This window comes from Aspergillus alliaceus (genome assembly GCF_009176365.1).
Source record: "Aspergillus alliaceus strain CBS 536.65 unplaced genomic scaffold BDW43scaffold_31, whole genome shotgun sequence".
Lineage (NCBI taxonomy): Eukaryota > Fungi > Ascomycota > Eurotiomycetes > Eurotiales > Aspergillaceae > Aspergillus > Aspergillus alliaceus.
Genome location: NW_022474714.1, coordinates 190,168 through 202,833, shown reverse-complemented (window position 1 = coordinate 202,833; position 12,666 = coordinate 190,168). Strand labels below are relative to the sequence as shown.

At 46.7% G+C, this 12,666-nt stretch overlaps 3 protein-coding genes and 1 non-coding gene across 4 annotated transcripts; 1 reads left to right on the top strand and 3 right to left on the bottom strand.

Annotated features, from left to right (window-relative positions):
• Nucleotides 1-2,662: 2,662 nt before the first annotated feature.
• BDW43DRAFT_320572 (asparagine synthetase B family protein) lies at nt 2,663-5,368 on the bottom strand (the record flags this gene model as incomplete). Its single annotated transcript, XM_032049100.1, has 6 exons — nt 4,858-5,368; nt 4,342-4,799; nt 4,179-4,262; nt 3,863-4,124; nt 3,615-3,806; nt 2,663-3,552 (listed from the first exon to the last, which is right to left on the bottom strand). Exons 1-6 carry the CDS (start codon nt 5,021-5,023, stop codon nt 2,663-2,665), a joined length of 2,052 nt encoding a protein of 683 aa, XP_031898780.1. The 5' UTR covers nt 5,024-5,368.
• Nucleotides 5,369-5,747: 379 nt separating this feature from the next.
• On the top strand, nt 5,748-8,164 carry BDW43DRAFT_281120 (methylisocitrate lyase ICL2). The gene is made up of 6 exons (XM_032042467.1): nt 5,748-6,234; nt 6,293-6,581; nt 6,641-7,053; nt 7,103-7,526; nt 7,581-7,834; nt 7,892-8,164. Exons 1-6 carry the CDS (start codon nt 5,826-5,828, stop codon nt 7,897-7,899), a joined length of 1,797 nt encoding a protein of 598 aa, XP_031898779.1. The 5' UTR covers nt 5,748-5,825; the 3' UTR covers nt 7,900-8,164.
• A 1,117-nt stretch (nt 8,165-9,281) lies between these two features.
• BDW43DRAFT_130248 (uncharacterized protein) lies at nt 9,282-11,126 on the bottom strand. The gene is made up of 5 exons (XM_032038175.1): nt 10,785-11,126; nt 10,211-10,702; nt 9,824-10,144; nt 9,477-9,771; nt 9,282-9,423 (listed from the first exon to the last, which is right to left on the bottom strand). The coding sequence occupies exons 1-5, from the start codon at nt 10,851-10,853 to the stop codon at nt 9,395-9,397; spliced, it is 1,206 nt and encodes a 401-aa protein (XP_031898778.1). The 5' UTR covers nt 10,854-11,126; the 3' UTR covers nt 9,282-9,394.
• Nucleotides 11,127-12,411: 1,285 nt separating this feature from the next.
• On the bottom strand, nt 12,412-12,502 carry BDW43DRAFT_t154. Its single transcript has one exon. It is a non-coding gene; the product is annotated as a tRNA-Arg (tRNA).
• Between the last annotated feature and the right edge of the window lie 164 nt (nt 12,503-12,666).

The following is a 12,666-nucleotide window of genomic DNA, read 5'->3' as shown; positions in this document are numbered from 1 at the left end:
GTTCTCCAAGTGATAGATAATGAGAGCCTGAACGGTGAGGAGAAACCCGCATCAGTGATAAGAGTCGCACTAGGGCAGCAGGATTGCGGAGACAACTGGAGCAAGGCGGAAGGCGCGGGTTCGACGCCGAATCCAGTGGCTAGAGCTCAGACAAGAACCGAGTCCCCATCGGCACCGGTTGGAGAAAGGTATGTTTTCTTTTCTTTTCTTGCACTGTATCTCTCATTAATGGAGGAGGTGGGGGGGCGTTACTAGAAGGAAAGTGGACACTCACCTCGTAATTAGTCTCAGCGGGGATCCCATCCGTCGGTTAGCCATGGAAGAGCCAAGACGCAAGAATTAAAGCTATGGGAACTTATATAGATGGCAGAAAGGGGTCGGTTGATAATGAAATCGTCATGAATCAGTGATAGGATGGACCGACGCCACTCGGAGGAGTTATCAATCGAAGATGACGATTCAGGTGCAGGTGGTTGGTTCGTGGAGCGAAAATCCCCCTCTTCGGATTCGATAGGTCTTCCGATGAACGGAGTTAATTATTTAATTTAGGAATGGTTGATAGTACCGCTGTCACTTGGCCAACAACTTGTAAAGTACTGTACATACATACATCCTACTATACTGTACATCTGGCCAACTCGTAGACCACCAACCCCTCCCCACATCACAACCGCCATGTGCGACAATATTGATGCATGGATTATTGAATGTGTGGCAGAAATGGTTGTTAGACCTTTTGTACTTTTAATTAATCTTTTATTTCTTATTCTCCTCCCCCTTTTTCCAAGTTTACGCTTGAAAGAAGTTCCAAGATGTCGGGTGTCAGGTTTTAACCTTGGATGACACCTGGTTTACTGGTACTGTACCAGGATTTGTAAAGGTGTCTCTTACCTACTACTAAGTTATAGAGTGAGGTGTATATCGTGATCATGGGACACGTGATACAGCAATAGTAATACCACACCTGTTTAGTAACCTGTTGTTCCAGATTCATGGAATTCGAATCATTGTCGGCCATGTGTAACTATTTTAAGTCCTAGCGGAAACCGGCAACCTGTCAATGCATGGAACCCCCATCATAAGACTGATTTTCTTTCCCCGGTTCTACTGATTCGTGAAGTGACATTGAAACTTAACTTGGCTTGTAGTTCCATGGTTGAGAATCGTGTATAACCAGGCGATAAACACCCTTTTGTATAGAAGTGTAACAATACAAGGAACTCATCGACTGTGGTTCAAACATTTACTTAGAGCGACAAGGCCTCATCTACAATTAATGGAAACAGCTCGAAGGGTAAGAGATGCGGAGAAATTTGGAGAAACTTAGGTGAGGCACTATAAATCCTTTATGATTAATATTATTATTATTCTTAGGTCCTCCAACAGAAAAGCAAAAGTTGAGTGAATGAGATAAATGCAGGTCTCCACCAGGCAATGATTGACCACATGACCTAATCCACTATCTGCAGGAGCCTGAAAAGAACGCTCTAGGTACCGGCCAAGAGAAACTATGTACCGGACATATGTGGCCAGGACTTCGGCACATCTCCGTGGACACCGAGTATTCCATGATAACAGGTTTGGCAACTCTTTGACAATCTTGATCAGAGGAAACGCTAAGGAGTAGATTGTCTCTTCCATCAGATTGCTACCTTCTTAGGAGGCGTTTTCTAATACCTTCTCGTTGTTTCACACTGGCTATGAAATTCAAATGATCGACAAATATCATCGATCAATTACCCGACAACGGATACATTCCCTCAGACTGATTGATCGTCTCTCCGGATACCTCTTCCCCACGTTCTTCTTCTCCACGTTCCCCCGCTCCCCGCTTCCCCAACATTAATCTACTAGGGAAGTTTACCTAACATGCAAAGTCAATATCTCACAGACGGTACTTATGAACTTTATCGGTTGCTATGGGCACTTCAATATTTAGACAAAGCCCTTCGTGTCCAACCAAGAACGGAATCACCCTTGACGCCCTTGACGCCTTGGGCAAGAGACCTGCGCCGTCATCGCTAGAATATGACACGTTAACATATTCAAAGAGTTCAGAATGGTCATTGTCTCAATGATACATCCGTCATATTTCATTTGTACAATACATCCAGTTTCTAGAGCCCATCATGAAGTACAACTGCTACGCGTTTGGGATTTGTAAAGCCGCAAGGATCGCCAGGTCAGCTGACAGATGGAGTTGTCAGGAATAGCTACACATTGTGAGTCGTCAGGTTCTGGTGACATTCATCCGGTGAAAACATATCAACTGATCGGTTCACTTCAGTGTGTCTTGGACCTAGGATTCGAGGTACATACTCCGTACATACAGCAGATAGGTATATTCGAGAACCGCAGGTTCTCATTTCTAGTGCACCGTATTCAGTAGCCTGCGCCAACAAAATGCAGACCTACGCCACTGATAAGTCATGGGGTCAACCCTTACGGACTTCATTTTTTGTACAGTGAGTCACAGTATTGTTGGGATCCCCATTTGTACTGTAAGATCCGTTATTGTCATGGATGACGCGGACAATTTTACGAGGGTGCTAGCCCTTCAGATGCTCACATGGACGCTTCTCTTGCATTTTTACAAACGCTTGACTATCTCCTAGATCGAAGAAAAGTGCCTAAAGGGGGACCATCAGGCGTTACTGAAACTCTAGGAGATGCTTGTTACCTCCTTGATTGGCTTATGGATGCACCCGGGATCTAGGGCCTTCTTGACACCGAACTTTTGGCCTAAGACAACGTATTGGGCCGCGCAGAATGCTCTCTGGAAGCACAAGCCATCCTTGTCGCGGAATGCCTTTGCAAGATGTCCTTGCACCCGGTCCCAATCGAGAAATCCCAGCTGATTAACATTTTCTTGTGTCAACAGCCGCTTCAAGACCTTGTGCACGGGGCCATCCGCTTGGTACGTAAATGGTCCGACAAACGGGTGCTTTGTACGGTTATAGATTTCCTCTGTGACAAAGGGCTTCATTGCTTCACGCAAAATACTTTTTTCGCGGAAGGTTTTACTCGCAGGATCGTATTTGATTCTGAGGCTTGGTGGGATATTATTCGCGTATTCTGTAACATGATGGTCTAGGAATGGCGGTCGCGTCTCGATCTGGTGGACCATATCTATATTATCACCCACCCAGCGGAGGATATAGTTCGCGAGCACGGATTTCGTCCATTGGTATTGTACCGAGTTAAGAGGATGCCACTTCTCTACCATTTTGTTAAGGACATGTGCGCCAAAGCTCTCTGCAAATGCCGTGGCTGGCGTTCTGAGCGCAAACCGATCTGTCCATGACAGGTATGGCAAATCGTTAAATGAGCCTAGACGGCTGTATAAGGTGGTATTGTTGAGCATACGCTTTGTTGGCGCAGACGTATCGGCCATGTCTGTCGGGATTATTTGGTTTCTTTCCTCCATAACTTTCCAAGCATCCGCAATATCACCATGCTTAGCCAAGGATGGTGGCCATGAAAAGTCAGGCTCCAGAAGAAAATTAGGCAGAAAGTCATGATAGCCTGCGAAGTGTTCATCGGAACCCTCGCCTATCAAACAAAAAATTAGTAACACAGCCGACATTGAATTTACCTCGGATAGTATCACTTACCGGTAAGAATAACCCTTTTCCCATTGGCATGAGCGGCCTCAGCTACCGCCAGCCGTCCCATTCCATTGACATTCGGGGCTGGCGTTTCACTGTACCAGACTGTGTCCTCGAATCTCGAAGCAATAGCCTCCTCATCCATGTATACAGAATGAAATTCGACGCCCAACCACTCGGCCGTTCGCTGCGCGATATCTAGATCTGTTCAGAAGCTATCCTCGTTACAAAAGATACGTATACCCATGACGTACCTGACTCGTCGAACCCACTGTCTTTTTCGAATTGGACCGTGAAGCAGCTAATCTTAGCACGCTCGCCACTCATGTCATTTCCAAGTCTATTTCCTTCCCGGACAAGCTTTACAGCCATTCCTGCTATGGCAGACGAGTCTAGGCCTCCACTCAAATAGATACCTACTCCTACATCGGCACGCAGTCGGAGTCGAACAGCATCAAGCATGAGCTCCCTAACTCTCTCGATGGCTTCATCTTCGGACTGCGGGTATACCGTTTTCTATGGCTATTTAGAACCTAAGTGGTAAACAAGCTAGTTTGGGCGTGGCCTTACTTTATCTGGATACTCAGTGTCCCAGTACGTTCTCACCTCAGGGGGCATGAAACTCTGACTGATCATATACTGACCGGGAGCGAGCTATTGGATAGTTAGATTCAAACAACATTAATAAACGCATCGACGTATTATAGCCCAGGAAGCCATGCATAGTACATACTCTATGCACTCCTTTGAAAAATATTCGTGAGTCAAATAGCCAGGACTTTTCCCTGATACTCGTGATATCCCACTCTGGCTTCCAACCAAAAGGCAGGAACGATTTCATTTCCGTTGCGACTAAAAGCCGATTACCGACGAGAGTATAATACAGCGATTTGATGCCGTACCGATCCCGGGCCGCAAGGAATAGGTTGCGGTTCGCATCATAAAGCACAAGAGCGAACTCGCCCCTTAATTTGTTGAGGAACGAGATCCCGTAGTGCTGGTAGAGCGCAATGACAATCTCACAGTCGCTGTTACCTTTGAACTTGTACTCCTGGGCCAGTTCTGATCGATACTGCTCGTGGTAATAGAGTTCTCCGTTGACGACAGCATGAATAGCGTCCTCGCTGTCGTGGAAAGGCTGGTTACCTGCAGGACTCAAATCGCGGATTGAGAGTCGAACATGTCCCATGCCTTATTCTAGATTAATTTCTATCGACTGGTCGTTCTTGGAAGAACGCAGAGTGCATACCAACTTGACGATCAGGGCTGAACCAAGAACCACGTGCGTCCGGACCTCGATGGTTAACTAGGTCCAGGCTTTCCTGCATCTGTCGCTCTAGACGAGAAGTGTCATTGGAACATTGTTCGCAGCTGGGTTCTCCCTCAACAGTGAAGAAGGCTGTCAGTCCACACATGGCGGTGATACCACAATATAGTAGTGACACCAGGGTAAGATTCGGAAAAGCGATACAAACACCAAAGTTATTTGTACTTGTGCCAGATCCTCAGAATACAGGGAGTCGGGAGGGGCTCGTAGGGTGGACGGCCATATGTACGTACGTCAGACCGCACTCTGAGCAAAAGCAAAATAGAGCCCATTGCAACATAATCCAACCACTGCATTGAAACCCAAAATTGGAGCGAATCACGGTGCACCTTGCGTGGTAGGTCGGTGTCAGTGTTAAGCAAGAAGTTACCCAAAACGCAATCAGCCTCTGGAAATTTTCATTTATGTGGAAGCTATATAGCATGTATGTGCGTTTATTGGCAGTCTGTACTTTTTATAGTGCGGTCTATTGGTTAAAGCCCATGCTGTTACTACTAATAAATATAAGTTGGATGTGACCATAGAGTCGCTGACGGTATTCATTTGCTGAGAACAAATTTAATGTTGCAAGATCTAAGGTGTAACGTCTCTATTAAACACTCGATAGCTCAAAATGTAGTGATACGACGGAAATTATGTTCCATTGTAACTACTACAGAGGTATATTATCTAGCGAAAGTCGGCACTTTACTTGGTTTTGTATGGCGGGGGAACGGGAGCCCCATACCGAGGTTGGCGGGTCGGCCCAATAGGCTATAGCGGAGAAGGCAAACAGTAACCCCGGCTTTAAATGACAAACACATTGAACATCATTCAACATTCTTCTTTTTCCCTCTCTTTCCTTTTCCTCTTTACTCCATATATCGCGATTTACTTCCTAGTCACTGATAATGTTTCGAACAATCCCCCGTCGAATCCCTCGACGCCTGCCGATTCCCTTGTCAACATCACGTCTCGCCCTTCGTACCATCACTTGCGGTTATCCGCGGATGTCGGCGCCACCACTACCCGCCGTTGAACCGCCCGTGTCGACCGCATTGCCATGCGATTCCTATCAATTGCTGTCGACGGCTGACAAAACCGGAGTAAATGAGGATGCTTTGTACGAGCAACAAATCAAAGATGTGGAAGCGTGGTGGAATTCTCCCCGTTATGAGGGCATTAAGCGGCCCTATTCGGCCGCGGACGTCGTCAGCAAAAGAGGCTCCCTGCAACAAACTTACCCTAGCTCTTTGATGGCGCGGAAGCTTTTCAACTTGCTGAATGAGAGGGCAGCTGAAGGAAAACCAGTCCATACCAGTATGTGTTTATCCGTCGATATGGAGCGGCCAGTCCTTGTCTAACGATGTCCTTGCAGTGGGCGCCATTGACCCGGTACAAATGACGCAGCAAGCTCCGAACCAAGAAGTTTTGTATATCTCTGGTTGGGCATGCTCTTCTCTTTTAACGACCACCAATGAGGTATCGCCAGATATGGGCGACTACCCGTACAATACGGTTCCGAACCAAGTCCAGAGATTGTTCAAGGCTCAGCAATTACATGATCGCAAACATTGGGACGCCAGGCGGAAAATGACCCCAGAGGAACGGAACTCTACCCCATACGTGGATTTCCTGCGACCTATCATCGCAGACGGTGACACTGGGTATGCACTGTTATTGGAATATTGCCAAGAGACTCATTAACTAATTGCCTCCCTTTCAGACACGGAGGACTCTCTGCGGTCCTAAAGCTTGCCAAGCTCTTCGCTGAGAATGGTGCTGCTGCGGTCCACTTCGAGGACCAGCTCCATGGTGGAAAGAAGTGCGGTCACCTCGCTGGCAAAGTCATTGTGCCCGTGGGAGAGCATATCAACAGGCTTGTTGCGGCTCGTTTCCAATGGGATCTGATGGGTGCTGAGAACCTGCTCATCGCCCGTACTGATTCGGAGAGTGGCAAATTACTCAGCAGTGCTATTGATGTGCGCGACCACGAGTTCATCTTGGGTGTCACAGATGATGTGGAGCCTCTGGCGGAAACCTTGCAAGCAATGGAGAGGGAAGGCGCTGCCCCTGCAGAAATTGACGCCTATGAACTGGATTGGGTGAAGAGCCACAAGCTCGTCACATTTGATGAGGGTATTGATGTCCTGTTGCCTATCTGAATTACCAATACTGACTCCGATAGCTGTCAACGCACACCTCGAGGCAGAGGGAGCCCCCCAATCCGTCAAGGATGCCTACAACAAGCGAGTCCAGGAGAACCCAGACCTCTCAATCACACGCCGAAGAGCCCTCGCAAGTGATTACACCAAGACACCAGTTGTCTGGTCTTGTGACATCCCCCGGACCCGGGAAGGTTACTACCATTATAAGGCTGGCTTCGCAGCAGCCACCAAGCGAGCCAAGGAATTTGCACCCTACGCAGACCTACTGTGGGTTGAAACGGGAAGTCCAAATGTTGAGAAGGCCGCCAAGCTGGCAGGAGATGTGCGGAGCGCCTTTCCCGGCAAGAAACTAGTCTACAACCTGAGCCCTTCATTCAACTGGATGGGACAGGGTTTCACTGAGGAAACCCTCAAATCATTTATTTGGGACCTTGCCCCCCACGGGTGAGCAACACTGCTAACATGAGCAATACACCGGCTAACAATCAACCTACACAGATTCGTATTGCAATTGATCTCCCTTGCCGGCTTACACACCAACGCCACCGTGACAACAGAGCTTTCCCGTGCATTCAAGGACGAAGGAATGCTCGCTTACGTGCGCCAAATCCAGGCACGGGAGAAAGAACTTGGAGTTGAGGTCCTGACCCACCAGAAATGGAGCGGTGCGCCGTACATAGATGGTATTCTGGGCGCTATCCAGAGTGGCAGCAGCAGCAACAAAAGTATGGGAGATGGAAACACAGAAAAAGGTACGGTCTTTCTTCAACATTCCGAATCTAGGGCCCCGTTACTAATTTCGCATATAGGTTTCTAAGCAGGAAATGGATACGGACTTGGGGCCAAACAAGAGTCAATATCTCGACCCTATATTCGTGTTTCGTACGTACCCCAGTATACCTTGATATTACGTATTATAGTCATGCATTGAATGTAAAACCGTAGATCTCTATTTATGACAGTATGTTTTATTTTCACCACCTTACAGCCAACATAACATTATGTATCTTCTCACATCTCGTGATCACGCAAATTACATACTTAGCTATACCACTCAACTATAGCATAAAGCTAAATCCTCAAAAAAAAAAAAAAAAAAAAAAAAAAAAAAAAAAAAAAAAAAAAAAAAAAAAAAAAAAAAAAAAAAAAAAAAAAAAAAAAAAAAATCCCAAACATCTAATACCAAACAAAGACACCTTCAGCACCTTAAATCCCAGCTGAAGCATAAAAACAAACAACCGCAGCACAACACATTAAAAGAAAAGAAGAGAAACCCCACACAAAGAATCCAACATAGAACAAAAGAACCCAAGAAACTCAACTTGATACTCCCGGAAATAAAATTCCACAAGTATAAAAAATACAATTATATAGGCAACCTATACATAGTACATACAGTATACACACGCAGTGTAATTGTTAGTAGAGAAAAGAAGCGTGCGCTGAAGAATATAAGAATATACATGGGGGGGGGGCGGTGGAGTTGGTTTACTAACTAACCCAGGAATCTAGTTATATATTAAAGAGCTAGCTAGTAATTTACCTTTATTTTACTTGTTTAATATTTTTTATTCATCTATTTTTCTTTTTTTAGGTTTATGGTTATTACTATACTGCGTTACGATTTTAGCTTCTTTGGTATTATACAAAAACAAGGGACAACTCGTTATGTACCTGGGTATGGATATACCTATTTGTACTCCCGTACCTGTACGCTATACAGGTGGTCAGTAGGTATTACGGAGTTAGATACCTATATCTGTAGAGTTGTGGATTTTATTTGTTTCTATGAAGTTAAGGGTTTATTTTCTCTCTCTTTTTCATTTAACTGCTTTATTGGGTTTGTTTCTGATACGGCTGGGTTGTCTTATATAATTAATGCAGTGGTCTTGTTATATCTGAGAGATTTATATATCTCCGTTCAACTGGGTGTTTTCATTCTTGTAGAGATACAGGATATTCACATCGCGCTGCTGAGACGAAGCTGACCAGAAATAAAAGTAGTAATTCACCAGTCTTGCACCTTGAGACAAAGAAAATGAGATACCTTACAGTAGTAACAAGCACGAAAGAAGAGAAATCGTAAAGAACATGGGTGCTCCACAGACGCATCAAGCGGACCCGTGATTGAGATAAAAAGCACGTATCCAGACCAATGGGGCTCAAACACTGGAAAACACAAGACATACTCTGGGGCAAATAGAGTGACAAGGCAGCTTGAAATAACGACCAAAGAAACTAAAGCACAATTTTTCCCCTCAAAAGATTACTCGCTGAAGAACCGACAAAACAGCTGCAATATAGTAGCAGATTTAATTGACACGGAATGAATCAAAGATGACTATAATACGGTCAGTAACAAAAGCCTTAACCAGCGTTATGACTACTACTAACCTTCGTGGCCCCTGCGGCAACCACTGCCAACCCACATCAACGTGTTCAAGAACGCGTAGCGCTCATCACCAGTCTCCATTGTGAGATTGATGCGATACTTGTATGTGTTGGGGTTGATCGTGTCCGCGACTCCTGGATCGTTAACCTTGTCTAGAACATCCTTGGCGCCGGTAAGCCATCCATTGGTCTTCACAATGATATAAGCTGGCGGGTCATCTGCGGTCTGAAGCATGTAGCTTGCGCGAAGGCTAGTGGCGGATTCCTTGGTCACAATCTGCGAATCTTGTCCTCCGGGCTAAAACTTAGTTAGCATATGGAACTCAAGACCGTTGGCACCTCAAACTCACCAGCACAACACCCTTGCCCCATCTGCCAGCCCATTGACCACCGACAAACGTCACCCAGTCTCTCTGACCCCAAAGACTCTGACCAACCGCCACCTTCGGGTTCATCTTTATGCTCATGCGGAAGTCCAGCTCGAGGCTAGGCGCGGGGATCTGCAACGAGCGAGCGACGTCGCCTTCGGGGAAAGTGTGGAGGAGGTTGTTGGCGGGGATCGAATCTTTCATGACGCTGAGGTAAGTGGGGCATTCAAGGAGGTGCTGGCGCTGACGGCTAGTATTCTTCGCGCGAACCTGCTGGCAGTAGATGCACTGGACGGAGAGACACTGGGTCCCAGTCAGACATGGGTCCTCGGCCTTATCAGGCATGGCGTTTGCGCAGGCGTTTCTTACCTTGTCTTCCTCCTTCGCACGGAACTCGACAAACGCAGCATGGACATCATCAAGAGGTGGGGCGGGCAAACTCGAAGTCGAGTTTTTCGGCTTGGACTTGGGCGTCGCACGAGGAGTTTGCTGGGCCGCGGGGGGTGCGGAGGAGCCGGTAGGACCGGAAGTGGGAAGCGAAGGCCGGCCTTGCATGTTCTGCAGCGGCGTCTGCATAGGGGTAGCATGGGGATTGACACCGTTCGACATCATGGGTCCGTTGGGAGTCGGCAGGGCACCTGGGCCAGGGCCAGCACCCGGTGCCGTGGCAGCAGCGCCATTGGGAGTTGGAGGATATCCATTGGCCGCTCCGATACCGTTAGGGGCGGCCTGAGCAGACTGAGCCTGAGCCTGAGGGTTCGCATGGCCGCGGAGACCGGGACACTCGAGCAGGTGCTGCTTCTGACGCGAAGTGTTCTTTGCGCGGATCTGCTGGCAGTAGATGCACTGGACGGAGAGACACTATCGATGGAGAGGTTGTCATGTCAGTATGAACGTTTGGGGCGGCGTGTTGAAATATTACGGAAAATACAAAGTCACGCACCTTATCGTCTTCCTTGGCGCGGAACTCGACGAACGCCGCGTGAACTTCCTGGTCGACGGTACGACCCATGTTCACGACAAAAGGGTTGATGAAATCGATGGTGGATGGATTTCCTGAAGCGTCTAGATTAAAGAAAGAGATGATTGAGACGGTGCCGTCGACGGTATCAGATGAAGACAAAGGGCGCTGGTTGAGCACAAGGCAACGAGACTCGGGGGGAGAAAGTGAAAAGGAAAGAGTTGAGCAGGAGAAAAACGAGACGAGACGAGACGGTGGCGGTTAAGTTACGCGAGCTCGTCAGGACGGGAACCTTACCGTCGGCGTAAGTTTGATCCCGCGGCTGATACCATTCCTAAAAATTACCCATCATTGAATCTCATTTTTCTTTCTTTCTTTCCTTCTTTCAGCAATTTATTGCCCATCTCGAACTATCCCGGGCTATACCTCTATTAAAGTACATTGATTTATTCACACTCTCAAATCCATTGTCTTTTCCTCCTTACCGCGTTCATGGCGTGAGCCTGGTCCCTCAGCAGGAAAGTCTAAAAACATGTCACGCGGCAAATGCTGACCAAGATTGATTTACCCAATGAGCATGATCCAGGAATCAAGCCCCATACTGCATACTACCTGGATTCAATACAGTTATTTTAAGAACAGAAAGGATGATGGATAGGTAAATAACCCATAGGTGTAAAGTGAATGTGACTGTGCAAAACTTGTCAACAAAAATCAGAGAGCCATACTTATAGTCCTCTCTTTCCTGTGATACCCGGTACCCTTGTACTGTACACCTGATACATCCATACAAAAGTACACCTGGGTCAGGTACCGATCGGCGCTTACAGTTCATCATACCGCGTCAGCAAAATCGCACCACCAACCCCAGTTTCCTTTCCCATCTGTATTAAATACCTCTGAAAATCATCCAATATCAACTCTAGTAAAAACGCGTTAGTGACCGCGAAGATCTAAACCTTCAGATCTTCCCGCGGACCAGCATTATGCAGTCTTCCCAGATCTTGATCAGATCAGATCCAAGCCCCCTATGTAAGAAGGTGCTGTAGGCACAGCCACCACCAAAAATCACGCGTTCCGTGTCTGCACCGACTGGGCTTGCACCTTATTCCTTATTCTTCTTTGTTCTTCTGGCCATATTGTTCTGGGTTGAGAGGATAAACTAGAGGGTGATGCCTAGGGCGAGGGTTCATTGATATAGATTTGCTTTTCCATTGCTAGCGGATGGAGCTAGCTCAACCGCGTCGGATTTACAGAACGTGGATAATCTACTAGTTAGTTTACCGTAGAGCTGATTACTGTGTACCTGGGATGTGACGGGTTTGGGGATGGTTACTTGTTCTTTGGTCTTGGTTTTGCTCCCTTGTAATACTGTATCTTCATACAATGTGTATGGCCCTAATCATGACCGTTGTTTTTCAGTTAGAAAATGACCATCTTGTCACGTTATGCTTGACAATGTTTGATTTTCTGGGAGGATCATGCTATGGACCTGAACAGGGAAACAAGAAAAATAATAACAGACCATACTTGGCACTGGACTGCAGGATAAGAAAAGAAATACGAGTACGTGATGGATAGAAAAATCTATCAGAGCATAAAAATAAAACGACCGACCAGGGACTCGAACCCTGAATCTTTGCTTTACTATGGTGAAATCACGATAGGAGAGCAACGCCTTACCATTAGGCCAGCCGGCCGAATGCTGAGACGAAAGTCCCGCCTAAGGTTATAGAAGTCTAACTATGGCAAGCCCGGCACAAAATTATTATGAAGTAGGATGGGTCCATCCCTTGAATTGCTACCCATCAATTGTTATGATGAATTATGTATGCCATCGTGTATGATATGGGATGGTTGACTT